Here is a 17215-nt window from a genome sequence, read left to right on the forward strand (position 1 = left end):
GTATGGCCAACGAGATGGGCCTGCGGCAAACATTCAGTGCCTTGAATGCTTGTGGACAGATAGCTGTGAACTGTTTCCCCTTATGTAAGTGGGACTCCTTGGGTTCTAGCAAGACCCCCGGCGCAGTTCATTCCTGGAGGTGGGGGACAGTGGAACCATCCCAGAGCACAGGTGTGGAGGAAAGCAGCTTCTCCCCCTGTGTTAGTCCCCAGGGGAGGCCAGAACAGGCTTGTGGCTAGGAAATGCTCCCAAAAGGGAGTCCCGAGGCCAATAACCACCCCCACCCCCACCCCCGAAGACTGACTCCAGACACAATTCATGCAGCCCCCCAGAAGAGCTCTCTGAAACAGGATGGAGTGGGACGAAAGATTCCCCGGAGGTAGGGAGCCCCAATGGCCAGTTCGCTCGGAGACCATAGCCTGGGCCTTTTATTCTGCCCCTGCCCGGCTGAGAATCCCTGGCAAGGGCCGCTCTCAGGAAGGAGCCACTTCCAGACTAATTTTCCTCACCAAGTTCCAGCAAAGCCACACCCTCTTTGGCAGCCACATGGCCCAGATCTGCCAGGAGGCGCCTATGTGTATCACAGCATGGCTCCTGAAGTTTGTTCCAGAAAATTCACCTTGTGTCCCACGGCCTGGGATACAAGGGTGGTTTCCTATACCCCTTTCCACTAGTCCGTCCCTCCTCTACCTGCCGGTCTCCTTCCCAGATCACCAAGGCGCTGGGCTGCACTGCCCCTCGCTGGCTACTTCCTGATGTCTTCAGCATGGAACAGCAGAGGGTACCCCTGGAGCTTTCCAGAGCCCTGCCACCCTGCCAGCAGCCTCCCACGAACCTGTGTGCTCTGCCAGGAGGCCTCGTGACCAGCCAGAGCCCTGGCTGCTTCCTTGCATCCCACCCCCGGGGCCTCCCCCAGCTCTGAAAGCAGCCCAGGTTCACGGGGTTTCTAGTCATTTCTGCAGCCCACCACTCCGGATGCAGAGAAAATGCCAAAAATCAACAGCCTCAGCAGTGGGGTTGTGGTTGGGGAGGAGAACAAAGGCATTCATGGAGACAGCCTCTGTGCCAGCACCGCCCCCCCGCCCCCCGCCACCAGCCCCTCTCCAGGCAACAGCTATGGGCCCCCAGGGCTGCATGGGTCAGGGGGCTGGAGAACGGAGGGGACACGACCAGAGGCGTCTCCTCCCTTCTCCAGCTGTTAAGCTGGTAGGTGACACCAGCATGCCTGCCTCTGGGAGGACGGAGGGGGAGGGTGGGAGCAGCAGCCCGTGCCAATGCAGCAATGATGAACCACAGCAAGAGTTCCAGGGGGTGACATAAATATATTTCTGAAGCTGCCTGTGTACTCTGGGGTAAAGAACCAGCACAGAGGGTGCCTCCCCCCGCCCCCAGGCCACCCACCTCCACCCCTATCTCTCCGGAAGCCCACCCACCCCATCCCCTTCTGTCTCTTTTTAGGCCAAGTGTCAAGAGGTCTCCAGGGAGATAAGGGGGGGATGTGTCAGGGGGCTTGGTGGCAGCAGCAGGAGTGGCAGCATCGTGCTGAGGGACAGGAGACCGTTATCTCTAGCCTGGTGTCTCAGGGCCTTCCTCCGGGGGCAGTGGGCACTTGGGGGGCGGGAGCGAGTGTCAGGAAAACACAAGAGACTAGAACCAGGGATCCGGGGAGATGCAGCCCCACTCCCTACTCTGCCCTTCCCGCTCCATCCCAGACCTACTTCACTCCCACAGGGCCTAAGAGAACGGGACAGCAGCAGGGGCAGGGAGAAGGGGGGGTGGGGGGGTTGGGAGGGAGGGGTGGCTGAACCCCACCCCCACCCCAGGTCACGGACAATCAGGAGGTGGGGTGGAGGAGGCAGCAGGCCACCAGAAGGCCAGGAGGACCAGGTACGGGGCGGCTGCCCCAAGGCCCTTGTGGTCACTCCGGCCAGGCCGAGCACTAACAGCCCAGCAGCTCCACACGCATGGTGATACGGTTGTGCCAGGCGACGGGCAGGATGCGCACAAAGCGAGCCAGGAAGGGCATCTCGAACATGTTCTTCTTGTGGGAGTTATTGTCCAAGTTGCCAGGGAAGATCTGGAGGCAGAGGGGGGTGTCAGGAGGGCCCCAGGGCCCGGCCCGCCCCGCCCCGCCCCGCCCCGCCCCGCCCCTCAGAGCTCCTGGCCAGACTCCAAGGGCACCCCTGGAGGGATGGCAGGACGTGGGCTGGCCAGACACCGACCTTGCTCTCGACAGACCCCTGGTCCTTGTACTCGACCCAGTTCATGCTGTCGTTACTGTAGGCCACCTTGTAGGCTGCCACATACTGGATGTGGCCGAAGTCTCGGGCCCCCTGGGTAATGATGCCGGCCACTTGTCTCTCGGAGCCCAGGTCAATCTACAGGGAAAAATCAACCACGTTGTGTTTGTGTCGACCATTCTCTCCAAGAAGGTAGCAAAAGGCAGACAGGCTGGGGAGGCAGGGTGGGCAGGGCTTCCAGTTTGGGCGAAGCTACTGTATTTGGCACGACCTTCTCATTTATATGAGGGACATAAAGCCTGTCACCTACTTTGCCACAGTCTGTTAGACACCTCACTGCAGCAAAGCTAGAGTTTAAAGCCCGGACCTTGGCCAACCCGCAGCCAGTCCCCACCCCTCCCCCGGTCCAAAGAGAACAAGGACAGGAGAGACACTGGCGTGGTTCCCGAGGTGTCCAGCATGGCGGTCTGTGGCCTGGCACGAATCTCGAAGGAGTCTAAACGCAGGCAGCTCCTCACAGAACCCAGCTCTACAGGCTAAGGGCAACTGGGGACCGAGAGACACAGGTCCTGCTCCCAGTCCCTGAGCATCCGGGGAGCCTGCCACCTACTCCTGGATAGGCCCCATGTGTCCCTAGACGCAAACCCTCAGGATGGTTCCCTCACAGAGGACATCAGCAGACAGCCCTGTTTTCTGGGACTCTCCTGGTTCCCAATTTCATGAAATCCAAGGGCTGTCCCATGGGGTATTCTCAGACACTGAGTGTCAGGCAGGGAAGTCCTGTGGGGCACCTGCCCGGGTCAGGTGTCCCTCCTCTGTCCTGTCCTACTGTCCACAGGCTCAGCCTGGTGAGCTTGTGACCGCAGGTGGAGATGGCTCTACCGCGTGACACACAAAGACACAGAGACACACACACCCATTTCTCCGTTGCCGAATCTGGAGAAGGTGCGGCACAAAGGAGGAGGGAAATAACAACGCTGAATTAAAAATAAGGCTTTTCAGACGCTCCCTCTTGGGGAGCAGAAGCCTGGGCTGGGCAGAGGTCAAAGAGCAGTCACCCCTTGGATCCCACCCCAACCCGTGCCTTGCAGCCCTGCAGCCCGACACACCTGCAGCCACTCGGAGGCATCATTGGTCTGAGCGGTCCAGGCATTGAACTTGCCCTGCTTGTCCAGCCGTGCGTAGAAGGGGTACCAGCTGAAGGCATTCAGGCCCCAGGTCCTGTAGATGCTGGAGGCCGTTATCTGCTTGTCGGGGATGCTGTTGTCCTTCATGCCCAGGGGCTCCGCGCATCCTGCCAGCAAGGGGGTTTGTCACCGAGATCACGACCCACGGCAGCCTCCCAGAAGCAATAGCACAAGGCGGACTGGGGGGTCAACGGTTGTGCTTTCTCTCTGTCCACCCCACCAACCCCTCACCTGGGCCAGCTGCCCTCAGTTCCCACCCCCACCTTGATGTGCCCTTCCCAGATCCCCCACCGCCTGTCCCCTCTGCACAAGGGCAGGCTCTGCCACCATCTCCGCCACGCCTTCAAGGCCTGACTCATTAGATGCCTCCTCCAAGAAGCCTACCCTGACCACCTCATTTGGGCGGAACTTAGGCCCCTACGGGACTTCTCTCTCACTCCTATGGTCCAGCTGCTATCTATATCAAGGCTGAGGCCTGAGATCTTGGTCAAGGACGTCAGCAACAAGTAACCCATTGATCCAGTGCTCACTTCTGTGGTTTTGATCACCACCAGGAACCTGAAAGCCGTATCAGTGACCCCATTCTATAGGTACAGAAACAGGCCGAGATAGTAAGCATTGTGCCTGTCTGTCTCTCTCTCTCACACGTACACACAGACACACAGACACACTCCTACTCACCACACCAGGCTGTGACATCATCGCCACCATCCACACCCCCTCCCAGAGCCATGAAGGCCTGCCTGCCGGTAACCCGGGGATGAAGGGGACCACACGGCTGACCGCCAGCAGGTGGAAATAACAGCAGTCAGGATCCCCGGGGCTCAGGGCGGATCCCGTCTCCTTGCCCAGCAGCCCCTCTGAGTCGCCCAGGGGGCCTTCACGCTCAATACTGAGTCCTCCCAGTGCTGCCACTCGGGCCCGGGAAGCTGGCCTGGGCTTTGCGCAGGCCTGCCCCGCTCAGCAATGTGCCCGGCTTTTCTGCATAGCCACACCCACCGGCAGGTGGCTGGGACAGTTAGGGAGCGGCGGCAGGAGACCAAGCTCCCAAGACCATGATGGGTATGTCTCACGCCGGGCAGAATCCTCACTCTGCTCTATTGGGGGCACCTGGGGGTGGGAGAAGCGGGCGTGGAGAGCCGTGCCTTGAGCTGAGAGCAGGCGGGAGTATATGGTGCCTCACGTCACCGTCTCCCCAGACACTTGCACTCTCGCCACTAAAGACCTCTGCCTCCAGCTGTGCCCTTGTCTGCTGGATGCCTCCTTGTGATGGTGGCATGCCAGGTCATCCCCACGCTCCTCCCAGAGAGAGAGGCTGCTGGGCCAGGAGGCAGGGGGTTCCCAGGCAGGCTGAGGCCGGGGACAGCTTTGCAGAGGAGGCCATGTTGATATCCTAGGCTCAAGGGGGACCCTTCTGCAGATCCCCGGCTTCCCTGCAGTTATGCCCCCCAACCCCTGGGCCTCCTGACGAAATCAGCCTTCCAGGGAAAATGCCACGGGGGGGGGCACTACGCCAAAGGCCAGGACTCTCCCCTCCATCCCTCGCTCTGTGACCCTGGGAAGGACCCCACAGAGGGGTGTTTCTCTTAGATCAACCAAGGATATTGTTAAAATGAAGATTCTGGGGGTGCCTGGGTGGCTCAGTGGGTTGGGCCTCTGCCTTTGGCTCAGGTCATGTCTCAGTCAGGGTCCTGGGATCAAGCCCCATATTGGGCTCTCTGCTCAGCGGGGAGCCTGCTTCCGTCTCTCTCTGCCTGCCTCTCTGCCTACTTGTGATCTCTCTGTCAAGAAAATTTTAAAAAGGGGAAAAATGAAGATTCTCTATCCGTGGGTCCAGGATGAGGCTGGAGCCCATGTTTCTACAAGCTCCTGGGTGATGCTCATACTGCTGGGTCCCTGGAGTTCACACTGAGTTGAGGGCTGTAACCCACCCCCCAAGTCTACCACCCTGATCCAAGCCACCTTACTTTCCCACTCCCCTCCCCCATGAGGGGCCTCTGCCCCCATTCTCCCCACACAGCCTAAGGGATTCCTTCTAGACACATTCCAATCATTTCCTGTTAGCAGTCCCCCACCCCCACATGACTGCCCCTTGTTCTGAGGACAAAGATCTGAATCCTTAAAATGATCCATTCAGCCCAGCTTGCCAGGCTCCATCCACCTCTCCAGCCTCACCGCCCAGCAAGCTGCCCCTCACTGTCTAGGCTCGAGCCCCACTGGCCTGCCTTCGATCCTTCAACATACCCCAGGGCCTTTGCACTTGCCAGCTCCTCATCTGCCTGGAATGCTCTTTCCAAGTTCTTCATTGTGGCTTGCTCTGTCATCCAAGCCTCCATTCAAAAGCCATCCCAACAGGGGCGTCCTTATGCCCAGATCTCAGTGCCACACATGTGCACACATGCACACACACGTGTCCATACACACATACACCAACAGTCTCACCAGCCCCCTGGAATGCCAACTAGGGAAAGGAAAAGATCCATATCTCGAGGAATGCAGGCAGGACAGCTTCCACAGCTTGCCGGGCTTGCCCTCTCTTGGCCTAGGAGGGAGCCAGCTGGGACAGGACCGTAACCTATGCAGGCAACTTTAATACAGCCAAAGGCTGCAGAGCCCCCACACCTGTCCTGTATCAACAGCCTAAATTTCCCTTTAGCAAAAGGTAGTCTTTAACCCCCCACTTAAACAATAAGGCTCAAAAAAGCAATGACCCTGGGAGAAGGAATGCAATGACTTAAATTCATACTTTAAAAGGGTGGGTTTTCTGCAGCTCCGCCTAGCGGGCCCTGAAGTTCCGCCAGCGACCAGCAGGTGGCGCTGTCACCGCAAAGAGAGGGAAATAACCCAGCTTCCGAGAGCCCAGGGCTGAGACAAAGTTGCCCAGCCTAGCCCCTGCAGCCTGAGGGTCCCTGATGACTTCTCCTGGCTCATCAGAAACCGATCTCTTTCTGGTGTCTCCCCCCATCCCTCCACACGTGACTCTCTCTGGAAAGAGCAGCAGAAAGCACCAGCTCCAGGCCTAGGACTCTCGAACTCCCCACGTTTCTCTTGAATGATGAGTTATGGGGGGGCGGGGGAGGGAGGGGCCGGGGAGCACTAAATGGGTGGGTGTCCAAAGCCCAGGGATCTAGACCAAGTTTTAATACCAACCAGCTTGTGTGCACTTGACAAATAATTTATCAGGGCCTCCCTCTCTGTATTCATTCACTCATTCATTAAATGTTTATTGAACATCTATAATCCAGACACCATTCTAGGCACTGGGACTATAGCCATGAAGAAAACAAACTCCCTGACCTCAGGAAGCTGATGTCTGTAAAACAGAACTCCTACTACATGTTCTAGAAGCTCAAGGAACCAATCAGAATAACAGAAAATACTTTGACAACTGGGGGGAGTGTCTTTTTTCTGCCACCACACCAAATGCCGAGGGTTGGCATGCCGCAAACACAGAGACAATGCCCCGAGGGCCAGGTGGTCCCTCTGGTGTGCATCTGCTGTGGGAGCCCAGGTCCCCTGGCCTTGCTGCCGTCCTACCCAGCTCCACCTGGCTGAGAAGGAAGTGGGCAGGGAAGCCCATTCCTTAGCAATGCCCCAGCTCCCCTGTACTCACCATTCACCTCACAGCCAAGGAGCTCAAAGCGGAGGGTGCAGCCCCGGTGACAGATGATGGGGACCAGCCTCACATACTGCACCTCCAGAGGAAAGTCAAACAGGTTGACTTTCAGGCCACTGTTGTCCATGTTGCCCACAAATATCTAGGAGGAAAACAGATTGGAGCATGGGTCAGCATGGGCAGTCTACCTTCCTGGGGTCACCTCACCTCCCTCATCAGGCCTGGGAGGCAGAGATGGGGTTTAGCAGAGCCAGCAGGGGGTCAGTTCTTCCTCTGGCCACCCCTCTTCACATCTTTCTTGGTCATCATAGGGGATGGGCATGAACCCCTATCTTGCACACATGCCTACCTATCACCTATAGGGTGCCACTGCAAATTAGGAAAAGACACTCCTCTCCTGAGACACTTTATTATACTAATTTCCCCATAGGCAAAAGTACACAAACCCATGATGTCTACACTGTGAATGGTGCTCACTTAGAAATGACATCCTTAAGCAGTGTACAACCTGCACAGCTGTACATGGTAGCCCTGAAAGCTCAAAATGCCTCCCACCTCCACCACTACAGCCACCCTCAACAGGTCACTGAACCTTTCTGAGTCCATTATCCTCATCTATAAAGTAAGAGCTATCACCTGTAACTACAGAACATGGGCATAATGTAGGTTTCCCAATTTCTGGGAACCAAGAGGCAACTGATGACCCACCACATGGCTAATGGTCCAGCATACCCTCCCCCTCCACTGGGAGCCCTCAAATAGCTCTAGGGCCCCGGAAGATGAGGACCACAGCCCTTCTTTAGAGCCCTCACCTTGTCTCCTGTCCCCTCCGCACCCTGGATAAATTGGAACTTGTGTCCATTGGTGCTGTAGGCCACCTTGAAGGTCTTCAGGTACTCGGCACTGCCTGCGCGGCTGGCGCCCTGTGTCACCACGCCCATCACCCGCATCTTCCGCATCAGGTTCACCTGGACCCCAGGAGGGAGGACAGTACCCTTATCTCCTGGGTTCTTTTAGATCTTCTCCACTCCCCCTGCCCAGAAACAAGGAGGGGCTTTCCCATCGGGCCTCTCAGAGCTTTGGGCCCAGTGCTCAAGAACGCACACAAAGAAGGACAAGGACCCCAAAGGCTGCATCCAGGGCAAACAAATCCTCTGCAGCCTGGGGGTCTGCTCCCCATCCGCCCCCCCACTCCAGTCCCCCGCAATACTGCTCCGCACTTACAGACACTTCACTTGTGGGAACCCACAACCTTGCTACCTGGACCTCAGTTGTGACCCCTCAAATGCAGGCAGACTCTCTCCCATCACTCCACCGCCTCCCTTCCCCACCCCCCGAGACATTCTTTCCATACCTGGATCCAGGGGTTCTTGTCATAGTTGCTGGCTGTCCAGGCATTGACGATGCCCGTGCGGTGCAAACGGGCCAGCTCTGGGGCCCAGCGCTGTAGACCCATGAAGCCCAAGTGCACAGAGGAGGCAGAGATCTGCGAGTCGGCAATGGCACCCGTCTCCATGCCCAGCGGCATGGTGCAGACTGCAGGGGGGAGGGGGAGAGGGGGGAGGTGGCAGTCAAGTGGCCACCCAAGCACATGGGCCCCAGACGACTGGAAAATCACAGCGTGGCCTCTGCTGAGACCCAGGGCAGAGATCAGGAAAGGACTCTCAGGGTCCAAGAAAAGGTGCATGGTAAGGAAGAGGTGGGGAGAGAGAGACCAGGGGAGTTGGGACCCAGGGCTGCCTGAAGGTTCCAGGCCAGGCCGGCACCTGTGCCATCACTGGGACGGGCAGCCAGGGACCAGACTGGTGGGAGGGAATTCCAGTGGGACCCACTCTTCTTCAGTGTCCCCAGCCCACCAGGAGGACCAACGTGTCCAGCCCCACCCCTGGCGTCCCCAGAACAGCTTTGGCAAGAGGGACACCCCAGTTGGCAGTGAACAGTACTTGTACTAGACATGAAGGAGTAGGCAGATCCTGGGGCGCCTCAGGGGCTCAGTCAGTTAAGCGTCTGCCTTTAGCTCCGGTCATGAGCTCACAGTCCTCCGGGATCGAGCCCACACCAGTCAGATTCCCTGCTCTACGAGGGTCTGCTTCTCCCTCTCCCTCTGGAGGGGCTGCAATGGTCCCTCCGGGGGCTCCCCCACCTTTGTGGCTGCCTCCTGCCTTCTGCATCCAACCTGTGGCAGACCCCAGGCCACAGAGCTGAAGGCTGGGCGGGTTAATTCCAACTCCGGCACACCCAGGGTAACCTTGGCTCCCCGCACAGTAATTAGTGGACACACCTGGCCCCACCCAGGGCTGTCTGCCTTAGGGACCCCCCAACCACAGACACGCACACACACACACACACAGACATGCACACATTCCTCCACCCAGTGTCTCCAAAAGACACTGGCCTTAGCCCCGAGCCCAAGGGACAGGCCCTCCCTGCCACCTCCTTGGAGGTGCTCTCCCCCAGGCCCCAGCACCCACCCAGCTGGCCCACAACCCCCCCTTCTCAGATCAGCCTCAGAGAGCAGCCCCACATCGGCGGGAAGGGGAACCGCCTGCCCGTGGCCCAAGATGCTTGGCGGCAGACCCACTGGCCGGAAGAACCCAGACCCCCCGAAGATGCAGACTCAGCCGCCTGCCCGCCCGCCTGTAGCAGGCAAGGACAAGTCCCAGCTTGGGGGGAAGGGACTCCAGCTGAGCCAGGAGGGAGGACAGCGTGGACAGCCACCGCCAGCACTGGAGGCTGGGCACACACCCAGGGCCATTCTGTGGCTGAGTGGATAACCAGGCAGGCCGGGCCGGTCAGCCCCTCTGCACACGCCGGGCCTCTGACCGCCTGACCGTTAGGGGACGGCCCAGCCTGCCCAGGCCTCTCCCTCCTCCCTGAGCTCTGTGATGAGGCCGCGGTCAAACTTGGGCCAGGAACCGTCAGACTCCAAGGCCCCCAGCCTTACTTGCTGATCTCCTGGGCCCTAGGATTAAGAATGTATTTGTTTCCCCCTCTTGGGAGAAAACTCTCAGGACTTAATCCTAACACTGTGGGTCTGGTTCGTGATGACCCAGGCAGCAGCACTCCCAGGACCTCTGGGGCCACCACCACCCTTCTGTCCACTGCAGCGACATCAGGCCTGGCCTGCAGCCTGAGGACAAAAGGCCAAGCAGAAATTAGTCCAGGACAACAGAAGCGCGAACTGAGGCTCTACCTTCCCCTCAATCCACCAGAGGAAACCTTAAGGCAGGGAATGAGGCCAGCATGTGGCCTGGGCTGCTCCGGGCCTCCCCCATCACAGCAGCCTCCCCCAGATACTCACTGGTCTCACAGTGGACACCCGTATAGCCATGATGACACATGCAGACGTACTGAGTGAAGACGTCCCCTCTGTGCGAGTCGTCAACCACCCGGCATTCGGCTTCATTGCGGCAGGGGTTTGGAAAACAAGGACCTAGGGATGGAGAGGCAGGTAAGGCAGGCAGGGGATCAGGAAGGAGCCAGGGATGGAGAAGGGTAGCAGCAGATGCCCCAAAAGGACCCGCTGCACAGACTCAGCCCCCTGCCCGCCTCCCCCTGCCATCCTCTCCCCCTCTCCTCTGCCTGATGGGAAGTTGGGCCAGCCTGGCACCAAGAAGGGTCAGGTGTGGGTGAATCAGTTCCAGGGAGGGAAGCACCCAGCTTGCCAAGTGGCACGGGGAGTTTCCAGGGAAATGCTGGCTGAGCACAGGAGAAGTGCTGGGGACCTCCACCCACTAGGGGACAAAGCAGGGCCAGCAGCAGGGGCTGCAGCTGGGAGCTGGGGCCGAAGCGGGGTGGGGGGGCGCAGGTACCTTTCTCCGTCTCATTGCAGATCAGGCCCGTGAAGCCTTCGGGGCAGAGGCAGTAGAAGGGGGTGTTGTCCTGGCCCAATATGCAGGTCCCACCGTTCAGGCACTGGCTAGAGTCACAGAAGTCACCTGCAAAGTCACCAGCTCCGACTCAAGAATAGCAAGTCATTCATTGTAAATACTGGGGGCGGGGGGGGGCCTACCATGCACATGCTGGGTCGCTGAAACAGGGGAACCAGGTGTGGTCTAGGCCTCAAGAAGCCACTGGAAAGAGGGGGACAGTCACTGGGTGGTGAAGAGGCATCACCAGCTCTGACAGAAGCCTGCATGAAGGGCCACTGGGGGTGGGCTTCTGCCAGGGTTGGAAGTGTCACAGAGGGGACAGGGGAGCTGGGTCTAAGAGGTGGAGTGGAGTGTGCCCAAACAGGGCGGAAAGAATGTTCTAAAGAAGGAGAGGAGTACAGGACCACGGTACGCTGTGGAGAAGGATGACAGAGCAGAAAGGTAGGTAGGGGCCAGACCTGCCGGGACCTTAGGAATGACAAGCTCAGACTTCCCGTCCAACAGACTGGGAGCCCTTAACCTTCCTTCAGCAGCCCACCGTCGTCCCCGGAGGGAAAAGGAAAAAAAATGGGGGGGACTTCCCAAGAGGGAGGTGGGAGTGAGGAAGCCATTTCCCATTCTGGGAAGGTGAATATGGAGAAAAGGCCATCTGCAGAGCTGTGTAGGCTCCCCTGGGGCAGGGAGGTGTCCTGGGGCCACACCAAGCTCTCTCTGGCTCCAGGGTGGAAATGGAACTGGAGTGGCTGGGGTGAGAGGCTGCCACAGGTCTCCTGATGAGAGAGGAATTTAGGTGAAAAGGTGAGGGAGAAGGCAGATTTGAGAAACACGGCAGAGGGAGGAGGAGGGTTGGAGAGGACCACAGGGCTTCTGGCCCCAGGGCCTGGGGGGCAGATGGGAACTGTCTGTGCAGCCCACCAGGCCAGCCAGGCGGGTGGGGGCTCTCCTAGCTGACCCTCGCACCCCAGCAGGGCCTACCCCGCCACGTAGGGTAGGACATGAGAAATCGCTTTTCCTCCCCCTAGAATCATGCCATCCCAGGCTGGGGGTGGGGCTCCTGAAATCTCAAAGCTCCAGAGAGCGGGGCCCAGCTCCTGAGAAGGGAACAGAGGGAACAGGAACACCGTTAATGAGCACTGGAGCCCTCAGACTGCCACCTCGGCTGCGCCTGGGAGCTTAAGGCGGCTCCCAATGAGCTATTAGTCATTGGCTTTAAATAGCAGGTTAATCCCCTCCCCTGACCTGGCAGGCCAGGGCACTGCCACAGACAGAGCCTTGGGAATGGCCAGAGTCCTGGGCTCCTATCCCAACCAAATTCAACTCCTCTTCTCACCAACAAACCGCATCCCCCCATGCTGCTCCAGGGCAAAGCGGTCCACTGGGTAAAAAAGGAAAGTGAAAGGTGGCCCCTGCCCCCCACAGCCCAGGTCTTAGGCGGACTCACCTGCCCACAGCACCCATGGTACTTCCCCTTTCCGGGAAAAGCCCCATCACCCTCCACGAAACCATCTTGGAGGTTTCAGAGTCCTGCCTTGTGGGTGACTTCCCCAGGAACATTTAGCCAGGGCTCAGGTGGTGGGGACAGAGAGGAGCAGAAAGAGACTTCAAAGACCCAGCTAGGTCTCAGGGTCGCTGGACAGCCACCAGCTCCAAGTACCCAAGTGTGGCCGAGCTTGGAGGGCCCGGGAGGTTCTGGATCCAGGCGTGGGGGTCGGACTGTGGCAGGAAGGCAGGAAGGAGCGCCAGGGCTCCGCTTTGACCCCATCCCTATACCCACCCCCGGTTTTCTTTGAGAAAATGAGGAAGGGGGTGCCCGAAGCGCGCCGATCATGGGCACCTCTTCAAAGCCCTGGAGGCGACCAGCTGTGCGGGCCCCACGGTGAAATGGGGGCATCCCCAGGACCAGCCCGCCGAAGGCCCAGCTGTGCGCGGGAGGCCTCCTCGGCGGGGGAGGAGGAGCGAGGAAGATACAGCGGCACGCCAAGGCCGCGGGAGGGAGTCGGAAGCCACCACCAACCCGGGAGGCAGCCCTCTCCAAGTCCCTCCCCTGGTTCTTGGGCCCCCCTCCCGGGCCCCACCCGAAGTCCCGTCCCCTCCCTCCGCCTTCCCCGCCCGCGCTCATCCCACCAGACACCTACGAGCGGAGATGCAAAACTCCAATGAACACACGAGCCGCCGGCTAGCGAGGGAGCAGCCAGGGAAAGTTGGCTGGACAAGACTTAGCAAGACAAGAGCCCTAGAAACTTCAGGTGGAAGACGCGCCAGAGTGGGGCGCAGTTCAGTGGCCTCATTTTACAGATGGGAAAAGAGAGGCCCGACACAGCAGATTCCTTTGTTATGTGTAAGCCCCATCCCTGGGGGCCGTCGGGCTGTCACCCGGTGTCCCCAGTCCCCGCCCCACTCTCAAGCCTCTATCACTGCCCAGAACGCCCCAGCGCGGAGAGCGCCGGAGAGGCCGAGCGCATCCCCGCGTCTGGCCGGGGCGCAGCCAGAGCAGCCGCCCCTCCGCACGGGCCCGGCTCTTTGCCCAAGTTTGTAAACAGGGGTGGTGGAGGGAGGGCGCCGCGGCGAACTTCCCAGCGGCGCGGAGAGGAGGGGCGAGGGCCGGAGGGCGGCGCGATCGACTCACCGGAGGCGGCGAAGAGTCCCGAGGCGCAGAGGAGCGCGCCGCAGACCGCGGCCAGCAGGCGGGGGCCCGGCATGCCGTGGGGACGCGGGCGCAGGAGCGGGCGCTTCGGCCGTGCACACCGCGGGGCTCTCACCGCAGCTCCTGGACGGGAATAAATCAGGCAGCGCTGCGCCGCCCCCGGCCCGCCTGCTCCGCCCAGGCCCTCGGGAGGCGGACCCGGGGCGGGGCTCCGCGGCCAACCAGGGAAGGGGGGCACCGAGGGGTCCGCGCCCCCGCCTCCCTCAGCGGCCACGCCCGGCGCCCCGCGGGGAGCGGGGGACCAGGCCCAGCAGTGAGTCCTCTGGACCGCGAAGGGCTCCGGAGGAACTGTTTGGTGTTTCGTGGTTTTTTTTTTTAATTTTAGACTTAAGATGCTTTGCCCTTATCCCTAATGAGAAAAATGCAAATTTAAAGTACAGTGAGCGCCAGGTTTCACTTAATCAGATTGGCAAGTGTCGAATGATTAGCGCACTGTTCGTGTGAGGCTGAGGGGAGCGGGCCCAAGCATGCATCGTCGGAGGGAGTCTAAATTGGTTCGGCTTCTCCGGAGAGCGGCTTGGTAAAGCCACCAAAGAGACCCAGACCGAGACCGTAAGCCCTAGCCATTGCACTCACAGCATTCCTTCCATCTGAACTCACTATGTAAAATGGCATGTATGTAAAGATGTCCTAGCATATCATAGCAGCATCCTTGGAAAAGATAAGACTAAAAAGGGAATCAGCAAACTTCTTCTAATAAAGGATCAGATAGAAAATATTTTAGGATTAGCCGGCCTTCACCTCTGCCCCCGGGCGGGAGAGCAGCTACAGACAGTCTCCTAGGAAATGAGCACGGTGGTGGCCTAAGGGGAAGGAAACCAGGGGGCCAGGGCGGGAAGAGACTCGCTGGTCACACTGACTTTTATCTAAATGACTCTTTTTTAGATCCTATCTCTCTCTCTCAAATAAATCTTTGAAGCAAAAAAAAAAAAAAAGAATAATTTCATTTATAATAGACAATAGCATCAGTAAGAATAAAATACGTGGGAATAAATTTAACTAAAGTGCAAGACCTGTACACTGAACACTACAAAACACCATTGAAAGAAATTAAAGACCTAAATAAATGCAAAGTCATCCTTGTTCCCGGATTGGAAGACTTACCTTGTTAAGACGGCAATAATCCCCAAACTGATAAAAGTTCAACACCATCCCTATCAAAATTTCAGCTGTCCTTTTTCAGAAGTTAACGAGCTGACCCTAGAATTAATATGGAAATGGATGGAACCCAGAATATCCAAAGCAATCTTGTGGGAAAGAAAAATGTTGGAAGACTAATATTTTCCAATTTCAAGACATACTACAGAGACGCATTAAGCAAGACCGTGTGGTCCTGGCATAAGGATAGACATAAGGATAAATGGAATAGAATTAAGAATCTAAGAGTAGATCGATACATCCGCGGTCAGTTGATTTTCAACAAAAGTGCAAGACAATTCAGTGGGGAAAGAGCAGTTTTTTCCCAACAAATTATGCCAGAACAACCGGATAACCACAAAAGAATAAAGTTGGACTTCCAGATCACACTTTACATAAAAATTAACTCAAAATAGATCAAAGACCTAAATATAAGAGCGCCAAATACAAAACAACCAAAGCAAAGAGTAGATTAGTTGAACTGTATCAAAACTTACAATGTTTCTACTTCCAAGGACACTATCAAAAAGGCAGGAAGTGGGGTGCCTGGGTGGCTCAGTGGGTTAAAGCCTCTGCCTTGGGCTCAGGTCATGATCTCAGGGTCCTGGGATGGAGCCCCGAGTCGGGCTCTCTGCTCGGTGGGAAGTCTGCTTCCCCCTGCCTCTCTGCCTGCTTGTGATCTCTCTCTCTCTCTCTGTCAAATAAATAAATGAATAAATAAAATCTTTTAAAAAAGGCAAGACCACCCACAAAATGAGAGGCAATATTTGCAGATCACATGTCTGATAAGGGTCTCATATCCAAATTATCAGAATATTAACTCATAACAAAGGATACCCCAATTTTAAAATGGGCAAAGAATCTGGGTAGATTTTTCTCCAGAGAAGATATACAAACGGCCAATAAGCACATGAAAAGATGCTTAACGTTATTAGTCATCAGGAAAATGGAAATCAAAATCAAAACCACATGAGATACCGCTTCACACACCCACTAGGATGACGATATTCAAGAAAACATCATAACAATGTTAGTGAGGATGTAGAGAAAGTGGAACCTTCACACATTACTGATGGGGTTGTAAAATGGTGCAGACACTGAAAACCAATTTGGTAGCTCCTCAAAAGATTAAGCAGAGCTATCCTATGACCCAGCAATTCTACTCCTAAATATATACCCAAGAAAATTAAAAGCATATGTTCATACAAAAGCTTACACGTGAATGATCATAACAGCTTTAATAGCCGGCAAGCGGAAACCGCCCAAATGTCCATCAGCTGATGGGTGGGTAAGCCAAGTAGTCTATCCATCCAGTGGACAATTATTCACCCGTAAAAATAAATGAAGATTTAATGCTTGCTGCAAAATGACTGAACCTTGAAAACACGATGCTTAGTGAAAGAAGCCAGATACACAAGGCCATGATTCCGTGTATATGGAATGTCCAGAATAGACAAGTCTATTATGACAGTAAGTTGATGAGTGGCTGCCAGGGGCTGGGGTGAGGGCAGAATGAGAAGTCATGGTTCATGGGTGTGGGATTTCTTCTGGGAGATGATGAAGACGTCCTGAAATCTAATAGTGACGATGGTTCCCTAACTTTATAAGCATGTTTAAAACCACCGAACTTCACATTCCAAAGGATGAATTTTCTGTTGTGTGAATTATATCTCGATAAAAAAGGAATACGACTCTTCAGAAACCTGTCTCAAATCAGTAAGTCACTCAATAAGCATTTAGTGAGCACTGACTGTCGTGAGCATTGGCTGGAAGCCCTCGCTGCACATTAGTGTCACTTGGGAAGATTTTTGTAAAAATACAGGTGACCAGGATGCATTCCAAAGCAAATAAATTTCAATCCCTGTAGATTCTAGGAATGAGTATTTTTTTTAAAGCTCCCCAGATGAGGCCAGTGTGTAACTAATAAGAGAACCATTGGCTAAACTCACTGAGAGCAAAGACCAAAGACCTAGGCCTTGGGACCACAAGGGACAAGGAGGGGAGGGATTTTAACAGGTGAAGGCAGGATAGAGAAGGAGGGGATTTTCTTGTATGATCTGACCCTTGTAGAGTTCAGTGGGTTAGTAGTTCCTTGGTCTGAATACTTTTCTTACCCAGCATTACAGCATCCCAGTGTTAGAGATTTGGTTGGATTTTCTAACGAGTGTCATCCCAGGATCACCTGAAACAGGGAGTCCACTTAAGAGCTTTAGATTTTGTTCATGTATATGATAGGAAACCAGGTATGCTTTTACTTTTCAATTAGTCCTACCCCTACACAATCAGAGAAACGTAACAGAAGTTCCATTACATTGACAAAACTCAAAGCCGATGGGGCTGGGGGGAGGGAAATAAACATTTATACCTAATTGGTAGAACTACCAGTTGATTCAGTGTCTGGATCACAGTCCTACTGTAGCGAGACCTACAGAACTTGACCTTGTATTCTGCTTTGGACA

The 17215-nt window shown here is 56.2% G+C and overlaps 1 protein-coding gene across 2 annotated transcripts; it reads right to left on the reverse strand.

Annotated features, from left to right (window-relative positions):
* Positions 1-1812: 1812 nt before the first annotated feature.
* On the reverse strand, positions 1813-13689 carry LOC111152593 (milk fat globule-EGF factor 8 protein). 2 transcript variants are annotated; one of them, XM_022511105.1, is made up of 9 exons: positions 13542-13689; positions 10856-10981; positions 10345-10476; positions 8398-8579; positions 7856-8011; positions 7041-7185; positions 3350-3534; positions 2223-2378; positions 1813-2077 (listed from the first exon to the last, which is right to left on the reverse strand). In XM_022511105.1, exons 1-9 carry the CDS (start codon positions 13612-13614, stop codon positions 1940-1942), a joined length of 1293 nt encoding a protein of 430 aa, XP_022366813.1. In that variant the 5' UTR covers positions 13615-13689; the 3' UTR covers positions 1813-1939. The 2 variants fall into 2 exon arrangements, with proteins under 2 accessions (XP_022366813.1, XP_022366812.1); XM_022511104.1 differs by lacking the exons at positions 10345-10476; positions 10856-10981 and having other exon boundaries at positions 13542-13684.
* Between the last annotated feature and the right edge of the window lie 3526 nt (positions 13690-17215).

The sequence above is a fragment of the Enhydra lutris genome, unplaced genomic scaffold (genome assembly GCF_002288905.1).
Source record: "Enhydra lutris kenyoni isolate GAN:26980312 unplaced genomic scaffold, ASM228890v2 scaffoldscaffold29, whole genome shotgun sequence".
In the NCBI taxonomy this organism is placed as follows: domain Eukaryota; kingdom Metazoa; phylum Chordata; class Mammalia; order Carnivora; family Mustelidae; genus Enhydra; species Enhydra lutris.